This window comes from Hemibagrus wyckioides, linkage group LG11, assembly GCF_019097595.1.
Source record: "Hemibagrus wyckioides isolate EC202008001 linkage group LG11, SWU_Hwy_1.0, whole genome shotgun sequence".
Taxonomy (NCBI): Eukaryota; Metazoa; Chordata; class Actinopteri; order Siluriformes; family Bagridae; genus Hemibagrus; species Hemibagrus wyckioides.
This window is the reverse complement of record NC_080720.1, coordinates 14,069,169-14,092,258: the sequence shown is the minus strand read 5'-3', so window position 1 is coordinate 14,092,258 and position 23,090 is coordinate 14,069,169. Positions and strand designations below refer to the sequence as shown.

General features: G+C 36.0%; 1 protein-coding gene across 10 annotated transcripts in view; it reads left to right on the top strand.

Moving 5' to 3' along the window:
• Nucleotides 1-23,090, top strand: part of lrrc7 (leucine rich repeat containing 7) — a 127,024-nt gene that overhangs the window by 65,240 nt on the left and 38,694 nt on the right. For all 10 annotated transcript variants that reach the window (XM_058401935.1, XM_058401936.1, XM_058401937.1 and 7 more), the window contains 5 exons: nucleotides 17,037-17,239; nucleotides 20,216-20,333; nucleotides 20,453-20,531; nucleotides 21,279-21,368; nucleotides 21,902-21,958. In XM_058401935.1, coding sequence (XP_058257918.1) covers nucleotides 17,051-17,239; nucleotides 20,216-20,333; nucleotides 20,453-20,531; nucleotides 21,279-21,368; nucleotides 21,902-21,958 — 533 coding nt within the window. In that variant the 5' untranslated portion in view covers nucleotides 17,037-17,050. The remainder of the gene's footprint in view (nucleotides 1-17,036; nucleotides 17,240-20,215; nucleotides 20,334-20,452; nucleotides 20,532-21,278; nucleotides 21,369-21,901; nucleotides 21,959-23,090) is intronic.

Genomic DNA, 23,090 nt, shown 5'->3' with positions numbered 1-23,090 from the left:
AAAATAGGGGAAAGTGATCTGCAAGCAGCATCTTCTTCCCCGGAGACACAAAAATCTTTGGGTTGTAACATTATGTCTTTACTATTTTGCTGCTTGGTAAGCAAAACTAAACATTATAATCTACATTGTTTATTGGACTGGAGTGGAGTACTTCACATACTAAGCTTTGCTAGTTTTTCATATTGCTGCTCTATGCTATATTTAAAACGAAAGTTGTTGTGAGACAACAACAAAGGTAGCACTTTACTGAACTGTATATATTATGACACAGACATATCTGTGTGATGTCATATGCTGTCATAGGTTGTCATAACAGTTGATGTCCATAATATAAAAGTGTTATGTAACCATTATTTTGGTCATTGTTATGATAGCCGTCATCGTGTCTGACGTCGTTACAGACGTGTGCTCTATTTAGTGTACACCTTAAGCCAAATGATGTTGCGCATTTCTCAGAACACTGATGATATAATGACATGTCACATCATGGAAAATAGCACACAGGAAAAGGTAGTATAAACACTATGACACATTGTTATAACAGTTTGTGTGCAATTCAACAGGCTTATCTTACCATAAACTGCCCTAGAGTGCTTTAATGAATAGTTTATTGATGTGCAGTAAGATATTACTCATGTATTTGTGCAGCTGATTTTCGTTTCTAAAGCAGTTACGTATTACAGCTCTGTGAGATAACTGATAGCTAGAATCGTTTCAACACTTTGACAGACACGACGCAGTAGTGCTATTTCATTCTATAGCTAACATAAAGTAAGCTCCTTTTTAATAATCTAGGACATTTTACACTATGTTTTTTTGTTTCCTATGTTCTGTAAAGCTGCTTTGAGACCATGTTCATCGTTAAAAGTGCTATGCAAATAAAATTGAATTGAATTGAATTGAAAATTGAATTTAATAATCTTTTATAGCTAAAGAAATGCTTAACTGACAAACAATATTATTCTTCCTAATTATTTCTATCATTCTTTCCTATGGTGTGTTGGACTGGAAAGTGTGTACGGATATCAATTGTCAATAATTATGAATGGATGATATAGTTTGCGGTTTATTTTTATTTTTTTTAATTCCGGTAAAAAACAGTTTTAAAAAATGTACGGAACTGCAGTCACAGCAAACCAAAAAATAAATATATTCAAGCTAATGTGTGGCACAGTGAAGCTCATTGTGTCTAGATAATATTAGAAAACTGGCCTATGGTGTGTGTAGATGATTATTTTGATATTCAGTTTTCAGTTTGCCTTGCATTTTATTGTATTATGAGCTCATCAGTAAATTCTTCATGTGACCTTGTTAAAGGTTAAAGATGCAATTAATTCATGTTTTTGCATTATGTGAATGGTGCTTCAATAGCAGCCCTCTTCTAGACTGGCTGAGATTGGTGAGGACGTCCACCACACAGTTTATTGATTGGTTAGAGCACTCGTTTACATACTGCATCCTTCTGCAATATCAAGATTACAAAGTCCAATATTGCAATAATGATTAACAAATGATATATTATGTAGTGCTATTTGAAGCACAGACCAATGATTAATCATTTTGCCTGAACAGCCAGTCATTTTATGTAACAAAATGTCAGTCAGTTTAAAACATTCACCTTATTCATTATTTCAGAGTTAAACTGAATAATGATTTGAGTTACAAAATGACTAATCAATGAATGTTGAACCTGCATTGCTGTACAGCTCAAAATAAGACCTGATTTGTGTCCAGTTGTTGAATCCGCTTCATGTGAGATTTAACTAAAGTCAGATGTATTAGTTCCCACCCTGAACCCACAGCTTTGAGGTGCTGGATAAAGCGTCAGTCTGAATGACGAGTTTCTGGACTCATCATGCTGAAAATGAAGACTAAAATCTGTGAGTATAGTCTTCTAGAAATAAATGAGCTAATAAATATTTATTAAATAATTTGCAGTCACCAGATCTCAGCCTAACTGAAAATCTATGGGAGGATTTGGTTCGATTTGTTAGGGTATTTTTTAAAAGAATGATGTTCATCTCTCTACTACAGATCCAGAGACATGTAGAATCTATACCAAAGCACAGTGGAGCTGTTCCGGTGGCTCTTGGTGGCCTTACATCAGACTTTTTAATAGATTTATTGGTTCAAATTATTACAGCCAGAAACTCACTCTGTACACGTTTACAGTTTCTGCTCCTTTAGAAATTCTCCTCTCATTATGTCAACAGTAATGGCTTACTGTACATGTCATGTACCAGTTGCAGCAGTATGGCTGTAGTTATTAGAAAGCTGATCATGCGTGTATTTCTCCTCAGATATAATTATTTAGTTGAAAAGTACAATATTGTAACTGTGTAGAAAGTAATGGATTAAAAGAATGTAATTCATTTCCCATATCAGTGGCAATGTGCTAGTGTCCTTTACCTAAAGACGTCATTTACTCACAAATTTACTGTTTGTACAACACCAAGGCTTCACATTGGTGGTTGCCCTGTTGCCAGTTTGGCCACCAGGTTTAGGCAATCAGCAACCATTTTGTACCTTGACAACATTAAAGCCAGGCCTGAACATTTCATTATAGAATCCTTCATTTCCATTTATTCACATTTATCTAAAGTTTCGTACAGAGCAAGCTTTTGAGGGCTAATGACCTTGCTGTAGGATCCATCCTTGGCAATGCTCTGAGTAGCTTTTAGCACTACTCCTATCTTATCTTCGCATGACATTTTACATTCATTATCTATAGTAACCGGATGTATAGCTAGTTCTCGGTACAGCATTATAAAGGATTCATAACCTGAAAGACCTGAGACAACTGCCAGTTTATACAAGCGCTGTACCTAAACCTAAGTGCATCATTAATAATATGAATAGAAAAAAAGAAAAATGAGGCATTCTGAAATAATCTGGATGGAAGCATGTTTATAATGTTTGCATAAGAATTAAAGAGACAAGGCTGTTTGGAGTAAAGAGGAAACTAGGAAGCAGTGATATGTTGAGCATGTTAAGACATCAAAGAAAGATATGCCCGACACTATACATCGAAGTTGAAGACCTGAGTTGGCATGCAGCTATGCAGTTTTGAACCATATGTATGTATAATGTAGGGCAAAACATTTGGCTGCCTGGTACACCAAAACAAATGTCCTAATTTAATTCTTGCTGCAACAGAAAGCCAGTGATGTGAAGGGAGGTCACATGAGAGAACGCAGAGAGGTTATGTACCAGGCAGACGGCAGCATCTTGCAGAGAATGGAAAAAAGGCAGAAATAGAAAGAGTATAGAAAGAGAAAAGGCTTATACAAGTGGTTGAACAGATTCTGTAGTCAGAAGAGATCGCTATGTTATTATGAAGAAAACTGAAGAATATCTGAAAACTGATACTGTATATCATGTTAATGAGATGTAATCATTATGCAAGAAGTTAAGCCAGTCATCAGAAACCACACCAAAATTTGTAGCTGTGTGTTTCAGATGGACTGTGAGGGTGATCATTGGTGAATGATGGATCCAACAAAGTAGAGTTCTTTACTGAGAAGTATATCAGCTCTGTTCTGTCGTGATTGAGTTGCAGATGGAAGAAGTCTCAGACGATATGATCCTCAGGAAGAGATGTCAGAAAGGTGGTTTTATATTTTGTAGGCAAGGTCAGAGGTGGATGCAGAGAAATCACAGGAAAGTTTTGGTGTAAAAAATATATCAGTCATGAGAGAAAACGTGAGATCAATGATTTGGTATAAATGTGTACAAGAGTGGACCAGTACTGACCCTTGAGGGACTCCAGTAATAAGGCTGTGAGGCGATAAAACTAAATCTCTTCAAGCTGTGTGGTAGGATTGATCCAGCAGATATAATGAAAATAAAAATAGTCTGTAATAGTGTAAAAGAAGATCTAGTGATTTACAGTGTTACTAATATCTATATAGTTATTATATATAAGTAGTGTTCATACAGTTTTTTCTGGCTGTGTGTAAAGCTTTAGTGAAGTCGTGTCTCTGTAGAATGCATGGCCTTTTATCCAGACTAGTTGGCATCCGGGAAGCTTTTGTTGCAGATATAAATTTTGCGCTGTAAGGACAGTGTGTTCCAGAGTCTCTGATAGAAATAGAAGGAACCAGTCTGTAGTTAGTTACATTAGTGGGCTCAAGCTTGGACTTCTTAAGGAGAGGTGTGACTCAAGCAGAATTGAAGATGAAAGGAAACCTGACTTCATCATAGCAGGTGTTACAAGGTCATAGGAGATGTATGAATGGTACTGGTTTGAGGGAGAAGATTGTCAGACAATTCTTAGTCATCAGCAAAACTTGCAAAAAAAAAAAAAAACCCACCTTAATCAGTGGCAAAACAAGTTCTTGAGGAAAATGCATCATCTTTAACCACATGGCTGGGTATTACATATTAGATGACGAAGACACATGAGCCGACAGGTAAAATACAGTACATGTTGAGTATGAAGGCACAAAAATATACAAAATCACATTGTGGAAACTGCAGATTTGAGTGCACAGAATGACCAAATCATATGATCCAAGAAACCTTCGTAGAGCATCAAAACAAGAGTTTGTTTGACCTTGATTCTGATGAATCAGTTTCCGCTCTGTGGATACAAGCTGCTGTCCTCTAGTCCTCTCATATATGTCTAATTTACAGGAAGCATGCACTGCATTTGAGGCCAAAAGTTTCTATACATTTACCTAAACTACAGATATCCACACATTTGGAGAAATGAACTTCACACATTTCAAGTTACAGTATATTTAGTTTGTCAGGTCAATAAATGCATGTACATTATTCACATAAGAGGAATTTTCAAATCTCATTAGAGGTAAATTTAGCCTTAATTCATTATATGAGAATTCCCATGGGTCAACATTTACATACACCAAGCTGACTGTCTCTTTTAACTGTGTGGAATGTTCCAGAAATCTGACAGGTCAGTTGTCATAATTAGGTGTTAATGGGAGCACACATGTATGGAAGAAAAAGTGATAATGAATTGAATTTAAGCACCTCTGGGGTTGGGGGTTCGATTCCTGCAAAACATCCTTCAGGCTTGAGTGTCTTTGCCAACCCCTTAGTAACACAGATGTGTGTTGAACTTTGCAACCTGAATTCAACTGGTTAATTTTGAACATAACAAGATCGACAGGAAAATGGCTCAGTCCTTCATTGCCATGGCCTGAAAGGCTGTCACACAAGGAAGCAGCAATTACTTCATGATGTATAAAGGTCAGACTGAAGTTTGGAAGTGATAGCCAAGATGAAGATCTAGACTTTTGGAGAAGTGTTCTTTGGTCAGATGAAACTAAAGTGGAACTATTGTCATAATCATCAGTGCTATTTTTGGAGGAATACGGGTGTGGATTTTAATTCGAAAGAACACCACCCCAACTGTGAAGCATGGGGGTGGCAGCATCCTGTTCTGGAGGTGTTTTGCAGCAAAAGCGGCAGGCGCACATTAGAAAATCCATAGTATGAGGAAGGAAAATTATCTTAAAATATATATATGCATTTTACATTTTTGCATTTGGCAGATGCCCTTATTCAGAATGACTTACATTTATCTCATTTTTTATATTTTAAGGATTGTTGGGTTATTTGGAAGACAGATTGCACTTAGGGAGCACATGAAATATATATATATATATATATATATATATATATATATATATATATATATATATATATTTTTTTTTTTTTTTTTTTTTTTTTTTTTTTTACTTAAAAAACATTTTCTAATTATAAGATCAGTAATGCCTTTAATCGGGTGTACTCTCCAAAATAAAAAAACAAGTTTTAAAAAATTGCAATCATGATTGTAACATTTTGGTAATTCTCTGCTGTGAAGTGTTTCTGGTCCATCTGAGAGGGTATGTGACCTGTGATAGATCTACACCTCGAACTTACACAGATACTGATGTATAGCAGATGGGGCCGTGAAAAAAAAAAAAAAGTTGCCATGAAATCAAGCATTTTGGAAGGCGTGAATAATATTGATTGTAACTATTAAATCTAGCATATTAAAGATTGTTAAGCTCAAACTCACTCACTGCAAGAGCAGACAAGTGTTTGATAATATTCAGCATGTATACAGACTGACACTGTATTTAATTACTACACAATTAAGCAGTGTTTTCTCTTAGTGTCACGTTATTAAACTGCAACAAGTAATCATATAATCTTAGTTTTGGCACCTGGTGGTTGGCTGACATGTGTAGCACAAAGTTACTACAAAGTTCCCCTAGTTCTGTTTTATTTATGGGTTTCTTTGTACCTTTTGCTTTTTTTTTTGCGAGAACTTTTAAAAGCCCGAGAGATGTGTGATTTGTGTATGCCTCTCACTTATTATCTGTAACCACATGCTGAGAGGCAGAGTTACAGCCGTACTTGAGCTGATGTGATCACTGAGGAGAAAAAAATGCAGGGAAGAATGAAATTGGGAGAAGCAGCTTTAGTTCAGGATGGCAGCTGTATGGCTGTTACATGAAAACTATTAATTATATTTTAAGGATTGTTGGGTAATTTGGAAGACAGATTGCACTGCTATTGCACTTAGGGAGCACATTAAATATACTTTTTTTTTACTTTTTCTAAATATAAGATAAGTAATGCTTTCAATTGGGTGTACTCTCTAAAATATAAACACAAGTTTTAAAAAATTGCAATCATGTTTGTAACATTTCTGTAATTCTCTGAAGTGTTTCTGGTCCATCCGAGAGGGTCTCCTCTGACCCCAGTGACCTGTGATAGATCTACACAGACCTGTCAAAGACAATGATGTATAGCTGATGTGGCTGTGCAATATGACAATATTGTCATGCAAGAGATGGAGTCAGAGATGTATGTTTTTTTGTAGGTTAGCTTTTTATTTACAAAGAGACCAGCAATCAATTCCAAACCATGAAGCAGGGACAGGCAATCACATTTAAAGCATTTGGCAGGCACCCTTATCCAGAGCAACTTACATTTTATACAACTGAGGTTTAAGGGCCTTGCTTATGGGCCTAGCAGTGGCAGCTCAGTGGACCTGGGATTCAAACTCACAACCTTCTGATCAGCCGTCCACCACCTTAAACACTAAACTACCACATCCCCACAACAAGCAGTGTGACATAGACAATTCTAAAATCCTAAAAACCAGACAAGAACAAAAACCAGAAGCATGAAACACAATATGCAAGGTTTGGTAAGTCAGGTAACTGAGTGTTACTTTGGCTTCTTAGAGAGGATGTGTATTTATAGTGTGTGTATGATTGCAAACAGGTGTACATGGTGAGGATAGTGAAAGTGTGTGAAAAGTGTGATTGTGTGTTGTGTGTGTTTAAGTTGAGTTTCTGAAGGATTCCAGCCCTGATGTGAGAGATATAATATTGATATTATGATAAATTGTCACAATACAATTTGATGTGATAGCACAACATTTTTAATCTAATTATTTTAAATCTAATAAAATAAATATGCATTTTTATTTTATTTTAATCTTATAATATTAGATATATTTTTAAATTACACAATAAAATGATTTTTTTTATTTGGATTTTTTAGGGTTTTTTTAATAAACATTTTAACATTTAAAGTGTTTATTCTTTAGTGATTTTCCCTCTCCTTTTTTAGTGTAATTTATTTTTACAAATATTAAAAATGAGTTTAAAAAACATTAAATATAATATTATTAAATTCAGTTTTTCACAGTTTTTTAATGCATTACTTTTGCTTAGCTGATAGTAATCATATTACTGATCTGATATTAGTAATCGTGTATATTGTGATGGATATCATATCATAAAAGCTGGGTCTTGTCCCTCTGGTGTCTGGTCTTATCAGTACAGGGAAGTTTTATCTCACTTAACCTGATGCTTACTGCTTTAAGTTTCCTAAAGCCAGGGATCTGTATGCAGTGCACAAAGAGCTAAATACAGTAAGACACCAAACACCAAATGACACCAAATACAATAAGACAATTGCCTGCCCTGTGTACAATGAAGTGCTGTGCAGAAGTGATAGTCAGCTGGTGTGTCCCTGACCAGATGTTTGTGTGCTTTGCTTTCTAAAGGCAGGTCAGCCCACTGGGTAAAGAGAATTGGGCAAGCATACTTGAAGTGAGGTCAAGAGGCACCTTCTATACTTATATGCCATTTGTTATGCCAATTCACACTCCTATTCCATTTTTTTTCCAAATAGAGAAAAAACATAGAGGGAGCAGAGAGGCAGATTAACAGAAACCAATAAAACAAAGAACTTTATAAGGTTTCTTCTTTCCTGCTATTATTTGATGTCAATTAGGCCTGCATTATAACATTGATTGTTTGATTGGTTTAAACACACACACACACACACACACACACATTACTTGGTCACAAACAACCCACTTCTTCGTCGGGGTGAAATGTACATTTAATTTAATTTATGACAATTATCATATTGTGTTCTAGTTATTTTCAGTATTAAAAAATTATATGGCATCTTATTTTTTTAAAAATTAAGCAACTACCTGCAGTGGAATACACTGGATGCATACTGAAATCCAGTATGCAGCAACAGGAACGAAAGAAAAAAAAATTATATGATACTGTGCATGCTTCCTTGAAGCAGTGGTTGCCTAGGTAACCATTTCAGTGATTAGTACATGTCACTGGTGGATCCATATGCATTTTTAATAACCTTGGACATCTAATGCTGCATATTTCCTCTGAGAAGACAATAAAACATGCCATCAAATAAAATGGAAATTCTAATTAGAAATTATAGCATTACATGACAAATCGTATTCTTATACGTATAGATTTTTCTGCCTTGCCTCTAGACATTTCCTTAAGTGGTCTGAACGATCCTCCCTCTTAACCAGAGAGAAGGAGCAGAGACGTACCGCCGCAGTTTTTTTTTTTTTTCACAAACCAAAATGTGAGCTGTTTTGTCGGAGCAGAGTTGGAAGTTGTGAACATGTCCTCTCGCCTCTGCAGAAGCAGCTCTTGTGTCATGCAGTTTCCATAGCAGCCCTAGCTGTACTCTCTCTCTCTCTTTCTCTCTCGCTCTCTCTCTCTCACACACACACACACACACATATACACACACACACAAACACACCGCTCTCTCACACTGCTCTCTCACTCCGCTGCCCTGCGGTCTTTGGGGAACCAGGCATGACTGTGGAAGACGGTGCAGCAATTTGCTTCATAGTGTACTCGATAGATACGCTTGATTTCACTATGTGAAGACATGTTGCATAAGTGTTTGATGCACAGAGCTGAAAAAGCTTGTCACCGATCAACATTTTCAAGAGGATGAACAACTGTTGAGAAACCTGTCCTAGCTGTCTTAAGGCATCTTATGTAGTCTGAGGCCTTGCTGAGCAATGCGGCAAAAATGGGAACCTGCAGACGGACCTGCATCTTGTATGATAACTTTCTCTCAGGATAGATATGAGGTAAATATCATATTGTGTAAACTGGCAGGTTAGTTACAATATTGCAGTGGCTGGTAAATAAAAAAGAGCACATAAGGATGAAATACAGAATTAACATATGTTTGTTAGGAAGCATTTCATAATGAAGATACAAAGTCATTTCCCCACATTGCTCCAAATGTCTGTCTTTCCCCCATAGTAACCCCACATTTCTCACCAAACCCCTTAAAATATGAGTGTGTGAATGATTAAAATAAATTCAACTCTCATTCAAGTTCTGACATGCTTGCACTTTAAAGAATTGTAGTCTGTAAAACAATTGACATAGCTGATAATAATTCCAGGAATTAATTTGTCTATTTTAATAATAAACCAAACAATGTCTTTTGATAAATTACAATCATATTAATTACATTAATCAACTCACCCAGTATCGGTTATTCACTCTTCATTCTTCATGTAGAAATGAAAGACAGGCTTTTTCAAGTCGTTAAAGCTCCAATAAGAGCAAAAAGCAGAGTGCTCCACTTCTGTCAGCTATTCCTCTAGTGTGTTTATGTTGAAAAGCCTGGCATTTTATTCGCTCTACTAGGAACGTTGTCACCAGATTTTACCATTCTATTTGAAGATAATTGGAGTTGTGATGTTGTCTGAGGTTTAGCATTAAAAAGCAAATGGGTTATTGGATTGCAGGTGTGGATAGAGGTTAAGAAGGAATCTATCCAGGATCAGCCGTAGTCTTGTAAAAGATTTTGCAAGCCTCTGTTGGGATATGAAATGGGAATGAAAACGTTAGATGAATTGCAATGGAATAAAAGTGAGAAATTTCATAGGGTAAACAGCTTATTGTAGAGACTATAGAGCTTACTGTATGCTTACTATTTCTGTTCATAAAAGCTTATAGATCGTTAAAGCCGTTGTGTGTTCCAGTGATAGACTGAACAGAATTCCTATTTTTTTACATTTTCAATTCAGTTATCATGTACCGGTTGTTTGCAGGCAAGTGTATTTTTTATTTTTTTATTTTTTTTACTGTAGTCTGAAACACTGCCTGCTGATGGTCCAGCAGCAGGACCCCGCACTATCATTGTCACATCCTGGGTTTGATTCCTGGGTACGGAGCTAACTCAACCACTAAAGAGTTAACTCTCAGTGCTGATCCCAAGTCCGGATAAAATGGGTGGGCTGCATCAGGAAGAGCATGCGTTGTAAAACCTGTGCCGAATCAAAACATGCGGACCATATGATCTGCTGTGGTGAACCAAAACAGGGAGAAGCCGAAAGAACAGCAACTGTAGTCTGAAACACTAGGCTTAAACCCTTTATTTTGCATGTAAACAATGTTTTGGAACCTTTTCCAGGTCTACCCTAAAACCATAGCAGCATTGTCAGTGCACAGAGGATTGATGGTTTTCCCCCAGGAGCATGTAAACTACGAAAAACCATAAAGGTATAAAAGGTTTCCCATCTTTATGCAGAACGATGAACTCTCAGAAGGATCTGAATTTTATTCGTAATTTATTTTTTGCAACTTGCCAACCTTATATGAAGTGACTTCTGCTTAAAACAGTCAGTCCCTCCTGGTTTGTTGTGATTTATGAGGCCATCACATGCTTTTTTTTTTTAACATTTGCATTACAATTTGTGGAGCTTTTTCTGCCTTTTTGTTGGAAATCTGCTTGAATTGGTGAAGCACATTCTTCTTCACATCCTTCTTTAAGTAAGACAGATATGTACTTACTTTCTATGATAGCTCTTCTCAACGTAGTTCAATGCATGTGAATCAGTGTGTGTTGTGATGATGTCACAGCGCATCCTAGCCTAAATCTGCAGAAAATCTGCTGTAATTTTGAAAAATTGCAAACTTCTCCAAATAGTCTTTGCTTGATGTTGGGCTAATTTCTGCCATAGCAAAACTGTGAAATCCTGGAGGGGATGAATATTGTTTTTACTAGGCATCAATATGTCTTAGATTATTATTTACAATTATTTGCATTATTGGTCAGTATTCAGTGTCTGCTTTGGGGACAAGTGTTCAATCATGTCATGCTGTGGCTGAACCTAGCATTAGTGTCTACCATAGATATTGATGCTACAGTATATCAATAAACCTGTCTGCTCATATAGGTTAGAATGTGTACTGAGGGCCGTCAAGCACTGTGTGGAGGTAATTGGCAACTTTTGGCTCACTGAAAATCTATCTGTGTTCTTTGGGGAGTACTATAAGGGTGCTTTGCTGTCTAAAGACAGGTTAGCCCACTGGGTGAAGGATATGATTCACAATAATACTTGAATGAGGATCAAGAGTTTGCATTCTTCCATTAAATGCCTTTTTCACTGGTGAGTTTCACCTTCAGTATCCTTAGTTCTTATCCTCTTTAGAGTTCAGTAAAATCATTCTGAGAAATGTTCACTTTTATTATAGAATTAAGAGTATTAAGATGTTGAGTATTTATCCTGAATAAATAACAGTATTATCATGAGAATGATTTCTATCTTCAAAGGAGGAAGCTTTAAATTTCCCACTGGGATCAATAAAGCATCTGTCTATCTATCTATCTATCTATCTATCTATCTATCTATCTATCTATCTATCTATCTATCTATCTATCTATCTATCTATCTATCTATCTATCACCAGTATCCGGGGTGAATCTCATCTGCAATACAATGCAATAATAACAACTCATCCGTCTCAGTCTCAATAAACTGTGGCATTTGCACTATTTGTTTGTACTGTCTGATATAGTCTGATGAGGTGGGCTATCAGGAATTGTTACGGATCATTCTGATGACTTTGTTGTACAACCTACACTACTTTTTGAAGGAAAATTCATAACGAAAAGTGGAATGGATGATTATGTACATGACATGGTTCTGTGGCTGGTTGGAGAACTATTAGGCCATCAAAGCCTCATTCTGGATCACAAGAATGGATAAGTGTAGCATAGTGGGGTATTGGCTATCAATATGCGGCCACAGTAATGAGACCTTTACTGTTGGTACTCAGTAAGCATTCCAAAGTTTACGTAGGCCTGCCTGATGGTCATCTGCATGACCTTATTCCTAGAAAAAACTAAAGTTATTACTGCATCTAAGGGTTTACTGTATACAGAATAATGTAATATCTAATGGATGTAAGAACTTTACTTATTTATCATTTGTACTTTTACAGCTATTGAAGGTACTGTGTAGCATTAAAATGTACACCTTGTATCGTTTCAGTAAATCATTATTGGAGCTTTAGCATTAGCATTACTGTGTGCTGCATTATGTTGTAAAACATGGTTGTTTACTAAATAAACACAAGTGGAATTTTTGATCAGTTTTAAATTTTTAGAAAACCTACCCAATTTTCAGAAAGCCTACCAAAATGTTTCCTCATATTTGGGTCAGGTTCTGAAAATAGTTGATATAGTGACTATATCAGAAAAAGATACAGTATAGTGATAAAGACACATTTGAAAAGCCAAGATTTTCATATTTTATTAAAGATGCCTCATGTAGGTTTTCTTGTAGGTGCATAGAAAAAAGCCTCTACAGTTATATAGGTTTCATGTGTTTGCTTTAAATTCACCCTTATTTAATGGCTTCTTGAATGACTGAAGGAACCTGAAGCTCTGTGTTTGTGTGGAAACACCAGGGTGTGTGTAAGTCACACTAGCTGGCTCCAGTATTGTTCCATATTGTCACCTGCAGGGTGTCAAATCAGTGAACCTGGAAACAGGTGAGAAACACATTGCTGAGTGTGAACTACCTGCCCTCTTATCTTTCTTTTCTTTTGATAACTTTATCTTTTCAGCTGTGCTCTTCGTCTTCGTCCTGTGTGATACAATGCTATTCTTTGTCTAGACTTTTTGTGCTTTTTATATCATCTTGATGGATTTGTATTAGACAGTTTTTTTTCCAGTTTTGTCTGGCTGAGTGATTGTTAAGATGATGAAAATGGAGGAAAATGGAGGCCACAGTTGAAAGCATGGGCTTTATTTGGATGAATTTCTGGAGTGAACCAGGCATGAAATATAAGATGCTGGCTTTAAGAGTCGTCTAGTTTAGTCAGCAGTGGTGCAGCCAGAAACATATCATAGTATCTAGCTAGCAGTTGACCATTATTGGCTAAAAATGGTAGGAAATCGATAAAATGAAATGTTATAAATTTTTTGCTGCTCCTTCACAGAACTGATGCTCAAAATATAGACTCTTCTTACTATATGCGTTCTGTATTCAGAGCAGTTCGAGCTAAACATGGTTAAGTACTCATAAATTAGCAATAATTTAGTAGTCAGCTCGCTCTTTTTGTTTTCCATCATATTAGAGGTAAACAAGAATGTAGAATGTATGATCAATTGGCAGATCTATTAACTGTTAATTTTGTCACAGTACTTGTGAAATTAATAGTATGTGTATGTATATATTTAGATGTGTCCTGTTACACTAAACATGCATCTTTCCAGTGTTGTTCTAATGTAGTGTTGTTACTATAGTGACAACTTACATAGGGACTTCTTTGGCAGATGATCACATAATGTAAAGAGCTTAAAACATTATTTAACAAAGAAAATTAGTTGAAAGGTGAATCTGTTAGCAGACATTTATTTATAGAATCAGTAGTGTGAGGATCAGTCAATAAGATGCATGGTTTTGTCTTTAGTTCATGCTGTTTGTGAATTAAATTAAAAATATTAATTGCTGGCAATTGCTGTGGTAAAAGATGGATGAATGGATAGAAGAAGGGGGGAGGGATGGATTGATGGAGGGATGGCAGGAAAGATTGAGGGAGGGGGATCTGGCTGGATTGGTGGATGGATGGATGGATGGAGGGAGAGCTAGATGGATGGATGGACGGATGTATGTATGTATGGATGGATGGAGGGAGGGAGGGATGGATAAATGGAGGGAGGGAGAGATGGTTGGATATGTGGATGGATGGATGGATGGATGGATGGATGGGTAAATGGATGGATGGACTGATGGATAGATTTTAATCTATGTTTGTTGGGAAATTTGGGATATAATTGTAATAAAAACACTTTAGACTGTGCTACATATCCCTGAACCTGGATCCTTTTCGCTCTGTAGATGCCAACAATTGGTAAACAATTTAGTAAACATACAGGTGAGTGAGTTGTGTAAAGCTCATCAATTACTATATTATACTATAATCAAGTATAATACTCATCAAATAATAATAAATAAAAATAAACTAAAATCCATGCTCATTCATGCTGTTTTAGTGAACTGATAAGCAGTTTATCTTTACCAGGTTTCTAAATGGTGGCTGCTGTTTGCTCTTGTAATATATTTTCTTTTTCCTACTGTTTTAACGTTACGTTTATTTATCCCACCAGAGCCATAATTGTGCTTTTGATTAGGTCATGTTGTTAATTATTGCAGTCTTACATTTGCATGTAAAACACAAAAGCATAGGAATTAGCTATGGAATTAGCTTTCCAATCTATCACTTATTCCCTAAAGCCAGCTCACACACCATGTCTCAGAGAGCCTCACATTTCCATCCCTGGAGATTTTCTACATCCCTCAATAGTCCTGCGCTTGTTCTCTCTTGTTCTTGATCAGGACAGCAAAGTTGTTGATTAAAATAAGAAAATTAGCTTGTTGTGTTGATGTACCATTGCATTTCTTTTTGAATCTCTGTGGGGTCACCTGGTGTTCAGTGAATCATATGAACTTTCCTGGTTTGTTTTTGTGAGGCTTGTTTTTTTTTTTTCTTTTTTATAACCATTTTCACTTAAACGGTCAGAAAATAAATGTATGTCATGATGTTTGTCCTTTTGCTCAAATTAAGGAAGATTAAAAATCCCATGTTTTTCAAAAACGTCTCAGTAATGTTCAATATTTCTTCCCTCGTGTGCAGTTCCAGTGCAGCTTTTGGCAGCATGACTGATAGGATTTTTGCCCAATAAAGACAGAAATGATTATGCTTTCCTGTTTTATAGCTGGCTATTTTCTACAACGACGCAGTTGACAAGTAATTAAGCAGTACTGGCAGTTCGATTTGCAGTTTTATGGTTGTGACTTCAGGCTCTAAGTCCGGTGTTAATTGCATTTGACTTTGTCATGGCTAGTTATGAAAGCTGGCGGTTTGGCATGGTTAGCTTTTATTGAACTCATTTTTTAGTAAATGAGGCATTGAAAAATAGCAAAGCAAATGTGAATGGAAATATTGTAGATTATCTGAAGCTTGTCATAAGGAAACACAGTGCCATTAAAATATATAGCGATTGCAGTGATTAGCAAAAAGAGGGGAGGCATAAACTGCAGTACAGTTAGATTGTCTGTAATTATTTCATTATGTGTAATATTTATAAAGCCTTCCGAGCAATATGTCACATTAATTGCATTAACATGACTTAAAAAGTAACTATCTCTCATGTAAAGGCAAGATGACCATCTTACTTGACAAGTCATGAAGAGCACTGATGGGAACTTTCTGATGGAATGTACACTCACTTCTTATCTTAATTACATATATTTATGAATCAAGGACAGTTATGAAATCTGGCATTGATTCATCAGAGTTGGCCTTTATGGAACCCTATTTCTCAGGATGTGAGGCATGATGAGATTGTAGGCTGCTGATTAATCACTGATTACAGTCACTGCATGAAACTAAGAGGACAAATATATAGAAAATATTCGTGCTATTTTCTACTCTTTTATAATGCTTGGTAAACATCTGACAGTTTGATTTCAGTGTGTTCTGTGAAATTTTTATCAGTATTTTTGTACAGAATTATCTGTAATTTTTGTGTAGTTTGCTGGCTTTTCATAAAGATAGATTGCATTGATTATAATCACATATTGCTACTAATATTTTGTGTTTGTGTGTGTGAGAGAGAGACAGAGAGAGAGAGAGAGAGAGAGAAACCTGGTGCCCACTGACATTAGATAGGAGGTCTATCAATAGCTTGACAATGAAACAATTACTGTTAAGCAATGCATTATACCATGAAGTCTCATCAAAGGCAAATGATAAAATAGGGCAAACTATCTCACACACACACACACACACACTTAAAGACATATATGCAACTCCATTTGTGATTTCCAATTTTCAAGTCTGTAATGCCCTGCTGGTCTCATGCTGTGTTTCCTCTGAACATAGTAAACAGTGACCATTTTGTTCAAACCAAAAAGTGCTAGACTTTGTATAATGTTTAAATTGAGTATCTATTTTTTTGTTTCTCCTCCAAAGACATTTAAGGGGGAAAAAAGGCTAATAGATGAAAGAATCCATTTTTATTATACATGTGACTGTATTTCACAAATACTTACAGATGTGTCAGTGAACTGGAATAAAAAAATATCAGCCCATATGGGGATCAAATCTAGAGGTCACCTGAACGGACTATCACTGAGAAGCTGTGTGACCCGACATTCTGGGCTAGAAATAAATCAGTCCCAGCCAAGCTTCTTCATATACTTCTCAGTAATTCTATCTCACAGACTGTGGTGGTGCTGTTGCTCATAGTTTCACAATAATCTAAAATAATCCACCTCCATTAGACATTTGGTATCAGGTACACTGATGTGGATGTCAAAAATTAAACTTATTGATGTATTTGTCTTCTGGTGATGCTCTTTTTTCTGTTTGATTAAGCTAAGTCATGCCCTTTCTGATTTACAGTGCAGTGTCTGGAGATGACTACCAAGAGGAAGATCATCGGGCGCCTGGTGCCGTGCCGATGCTTCCGTGGGGAGGAGGAGGTCATCTCCGTGCTGGATTACTCGCACTGCAGCCTGCAGCAGGTACCCAAGGAGATCTTTAGCTTCGAGCGCACTCTGGAGGAGCTCTACCTGGATGCTAACCAAATCGAAGAGCTTCCCAAGGTACTTGACAAAGCTCATGTGCTTTTCTTTCATCTTAGTGAATGCAGTTGTGGGACAATGGACCATCAAACCTGTATGTTTTTTAAACCTCCCATTCCAGATGCCTTCTTTTTTCCTGTTAGGTTATGATAAGCTCCACTCATCTGGGAAGGCTTTCCACCAGATTTTGAAGTGTGGCTGTGTGTATTTGTGCTTATTCAACCACAAGAGCATTAGTGAGGTCAGGCAGTGATGTTGAGTGAGGAAGACCTGTGTGAGGTTTCATTTCAAAGGTGTTCTTCCATTCCAGTCTTAGCAAGTCATATCGTAATGAATCTAGCTTTGTGCATATTGACATTACCATGCTGGTACAGGTTTGCAGTGAAGGGAAGCTCATCCTACAGTATTGTGTGGTTTCAATATTATTATAACTACATATGGGTGTGACGCTCGGGTGTCCACATACTTTTGTATTTCCAAAATTATTAGTGTTTTTTTGATATAAGAACTCTTGTGAGGCACAGTGAGGAAAATTTAATAGCACTTGCTCTCACATGAAATTATTGAAAGCAGCCGGGGCTACAGACCTTTGTTCGTCTTTTGCCATGGCAATTATGCTAATGCTGTCCCGCCATTATATGCAATTTTGGTGATTTAATATTTTTAGCAGCACTTATGTAGTCAGTAGTCAGTGTAGTTTTGAAGCTATTAAACACTACTTCAGATTGGTCTCTGTCCTGAGGGTGTTTGTCTAAATTCTGCTTTTTCCATGATGACTATACAAGCATAGCCTATTATATCAATGTCAGACCTGTCTGGCTCTATCTGCTGTTTATTTATGAACTGCAGCTTTTTTAAACCTTGCTATAGCGTAATAAGGTTTGGTTTTACAGTATCCTGTTAAAATTCTTTAAGGGCTTCAGGGTTATAGGTCAAAATGATTTGATTTTATGTTACGACGGCTAGACGATGTATTTGTGTAACATTCTCTAGCACAATGTGTGCATTGTAGTTGTTGATGTAAGCAGCTTTTATGATGTTTTTCCTTCATTCATGGCTCAAGGTTGTTGTAGAAATATTTATTTTTGAGGCAATGCTTCAGGCCCTTAATCTGATACAGTAGGCACTAATCCAGTTAGCAGTGAGGTAAATTACATGCGGTAAAAACAAACATTGTTTTGTGAAAGGCAAAAATAGTTCATCTATTTTGAAGGCTTGCTCAAGGTGTTGATAATCATCTGCACATTAACTGGAAATTGGGGGTAGGTTGTAGAGGGAAAACCCGTGGGCATTTGTGCTGCACTCATTCCTGCCTCTATTCACAATCAGGTTTTTGTGAATAGTTCTGTTTGCTGATGTGTAATTATGGCTGGCCTTGTGAGATAAACAATGAGGAGAAATTGCTAATTCAGAACAGCTTTTGATTTTTATACCTTCATTTCCTGGCTAGAAATATTAAAATTCATCTGTACATTTGTTTACAAAGTACATTACCTGTCAGTTTTTCATCCTTGTATTTTTTCCCTGAATTCTTAAAATTGATTTCAATCAAAACACAGGAAGATTCTGAATGAGCAGACAATTATGCAAGCTGGGAAAGCTCTGGGTTTCTAAGGGTTTTGCGCCCATATGACTCATCAGTGAAAAGCCTAAAAAAAGTCTTTCGAGTGGAATTAAGTGCTCCTTTTGTATGAGTGGTGATCTTATGAGATTGCTGCCTTTGGACTGCATGTTCTGCTCATTATAAACACCATCTTCAGTCTTCTTCAGTCTACCTTCTTTAGTCTAAATTGCTTTTACACACTTTTAATGGTGGGTTTAAGGTAATATATTCTTTCCAATAATGTTTTCTGAATGCACAAATGAGAGAGAGAGAATTTTAAGCCCTGTCAGCATTATATTATATGATGCTAAAATAAATGATAATATTCTTGTATAATTATGAACTCTAGATTCTGATTGGTTAGGAGGTTGTTGATTAATTTACTATAATATCCGCACTGATGGTCCTTTTGGCTGTAAATCAATTCATAGCTTTATATTAATGCGCCTGTTCTAATATGTTATCGTTTCTATAGTAACAGCTCATTCACAGAGACTTATCTGGCAGATACTCAACATAATCCACATCTAAATGTATTTATAAATGTGTCGTTATTTTAATAAGATAAGATAAGCCTATAATCATTGATTGGGTGAAGCTTACTGTCAAGTTAACATGATGTTTATTAAAGGAGTCTCCAGTGTCTCCAGGCTTTTGTAACAGTTTATTTCACAGGAGAGTCTTCAGGACAGAGAACATAGCACTTCCCTATTTAATAAGCTGTGCTTTTTTCTTGTCTTATTAACTTCAACAGAAAGAAAAAAACAAAGGCTGCTGAGGTTATATCTGCTATCCTAGAAGCGATAACAGGCACTGTCTTGTATCAAATCTAACTATTGTTGGTTAAACAGAATGATGTGTTGTTCATTATGGAATTAAAAATTGTAATTATTCGCAAACTGCCTAACAGGATACATTAACAGCGTTTGTATGAATGTGGTAATATGTTAGGTATTATACAGTTACTAGAAGTTATTTATAAGTTTTTCATCAGTCACTGTACCGTTTTCATATGCTGCTTTTTTATATTATGTCAATTTATCTTTCATATATTTAGATTTTATCTTCCATATCTTTATATTTATCAAATTCTGTTTCATTGTATTTTGTAGTATTGTATGCTATCAAAAAGTGAAAGAAAAACTGGACTTTATTTGGACTTTTCTGCTTTTTTTGGACCCTATCTGATTCTTTTTTTAAATATGGACATTCGTAAAAAAGCATTTCGGTGCATACCATACTGTGTATTATTGTTTATGTGACCAATTAGATGATACTTTTTTTCTGTTCTATCTATCTATCTATCTATCTATCTATCTATCTATCTATCTATCTATCTATCTATCTATCTATCTATCTATCTATCTATCTATCTATCTATCTATCTGTAATAGCAACTCTTCAACTGTCAAGCCCTGCGAAAATTGAGTATTGCTGATAACGACCTTTCAAGCCTGCCAACCACCATCGCTAGCCTTGTAAACCTGAAGGAATTAGATATAAGTAAAAATGGTATGTTCTTCAATTCTGCATATCCTGAACTGTTGATTTATGATAGAACATTTAATGTGCTTATGTGATTATGCACCAAATGCTGTGTTGATTTATGAATATATCCCTCATTCCTTCAGGCATTCAAGAATTTCCTGACAATATCAAGTGCTGTAAATGTTTATCAGTTGTAGAGGCCAGTGTAAATCCCATAACCAAGTAAGTACAAGAACCACAGCATGCATAAATAAACTTACTAAACAGCAGATGGTTTGAATTTTTAATATCCATTTTGTTATTTGATGGATCTTGAAACTGTGCGGTTGTTAGATGCATCATTATTATAGTGTGCAGAGAGATTTGTGTGCTGTCTCACCTTAAAGAGTCAGTTTTGGTGATTACCAGCAGTTCAAGGACACTTCATACTACTGCTCAGACCAACTGGTTTATACCAGTGTTCCAGACCATTTAGAAACATTAGTGGATCATTTTGTGAATAATTTCTTCACTAAAAACAAAAGCTAAATTAAGTGCCTTAAATCTTAAAAGTCTTTTGAATTATGAAGAAGCTTTGTTGCGTAATAACACACAGTGAAAACACATCTTTTACAACTGACTTAACCTTTGTTCAAGGAGAAACCACAGATTATTCAGGTTGTGTTTCATTTCTTCAAGATGAAATATTAATCAGCACTAAAAATAATTGAAACCATAACTGACCAGGATCTCATTTGCTGGTAGAGTTAAAAAATATATATATATATATATTCAGAGATGTCTATGTTCCACAACACTCATCCTCATCTCACTAATAATTTTAAACGACTCGCATAGTCTCTCTAGCAGGGGCAGTTATAGGGAAAGTGTAATGGGATTAGAGTGGGTCCAGTTTGCTTCTCTGTGAGTTAGAGGTACTTAAAGCTCGCTGAGTGATGTGCTGATGGCCTTCCTCTCTGTTCCCTTTAGACTCCCAGATGGCTTCACTCAGCTCCTCAATCTGACACAGCTCTTCTTAAATGATGCCTTCCTTGAGTATCTACCCGCCAATTTTGGAAGGTAAGAGCTCTATCAACAGCTTCTGTCATTCTGTAGAGAGCACCAAGCCTATAAAGCTGCACTTTAACAGAGCTACTCTCAATATAAATCACTTTTATTTGTTTTATATTCAGAGGAAACCCTTACCTACAAGAGTGCCAGGTTACAACCAACAGAAAAGAATTGAGACGTAACAAATAAAAGCAAAGCGACAAAGTAAAAAATACTGTTACTGAGTTTTCAGGTGTTCAGTTTCAATTCATTTTTCATATTCATATTCTATTCACTTTTTCAGGCAGTGTGTACAGAAACAAAGACAAAGGCTTATTACAACAGTGAATTACTCAAATTGCTCACATTGTTAGATAAATGACAATTCCATGTGAGTTTAGCAATGCTGGGTTTTTGGTTTCATTTATTTATTTTATTTATTTATTTTTTTAATTCACAGTTAGAAAACATAAGCATATATCTGCAGTTCCTACTGATTATGACTTTAAAAGTAATTCACATTCCATAATGAACTAATTCTAACTCTTTAATTTTTTTTTTAGATTGTCTAAATTACGCATCTTGGAGCTACGAGAGAATCACTTGAAAACCATGCCAAAGTGAGTGACGTGGGCGTTCATTTCACACTAGGGATGTTAGCATTGGTGCAGTTACACAAACTTTTACACTAACACTCTTAGGCCACTTTCACACCAAATTTGCAGCGTCTGAATCAGAGCAAAACTGATCGTTTTGGTTCGTTTGCTGTTTGCTTTGCTACTGGAACTACTTTTTTGTTTAGCCTAAAAGAAAATACAACACAAACATACTATTTTACAAACTCTTGGATGAGATCAAGACCAAAGTTAGTGAGACCAATGCCCAAGCCAGAGGTAAAAATGCCAGAATGTCCAGGACAAATTACCCTCGTCAGTAAACATCCTACGATTGTTTCCTGATGAATGAGATGAGAATTCTACAACCTTGCATAAACAAAATGCAAACATGGGGTGTATAGCTAAAAGGCTTTCATTCATTGGACAGAAATACTGCAACAGAAAGAACAAAAGAAAGATTTTCAAAAACTGTGCAGAAATCATCAAGAGCCATTCATGAAATGTATATACTGTAGCACATGTCATTTTACTGGAGTTAAGTCCTTTGGGTTAGTTTATACTAAAAATCTTGCCCACCACTTAAGATACAGAGGATGTTTTTGCACATGGCTTGAATCAGGGTTGAATGACATTCTCACTGCAAACAATTCATCGTAATCTTCACCAGTACCCAATCAAAACCTATCAAGCTGATGTTAATATACTTTTGCTCATTACATACAATGTAGTCTTTTCAAGAGAAAACATGTTTTTTATAGCATTGCAATGGCCTACAGTTATAATTTCCAAATATTCATGATTCCATCACCTTTTATACATGTTCAGGATAAAAATGAATGTAAAGGTGTTGCAGATTGTGAAAAGCAGCAGAGCTTGTAATGTATTCCATAATACATCACCGCAGGAGCCCTACAGGACAACACATTCTACACACTGAGGTCTTTGCATAATGATTGGCTCCATTGCCCTGCTTAGCAACACTTTATATTCTGTTATTACAGCGCTGTGTTTTCATCAAACCCAAACCGAGTGTTGCCAAAGGTAGAATTGGAAAATATTGCACAGGTATATCCAAATGTAAAATCAATGAAAAAATATTTTATGGGTAATTACAGGCTCTAAAGTTTTAGAATAC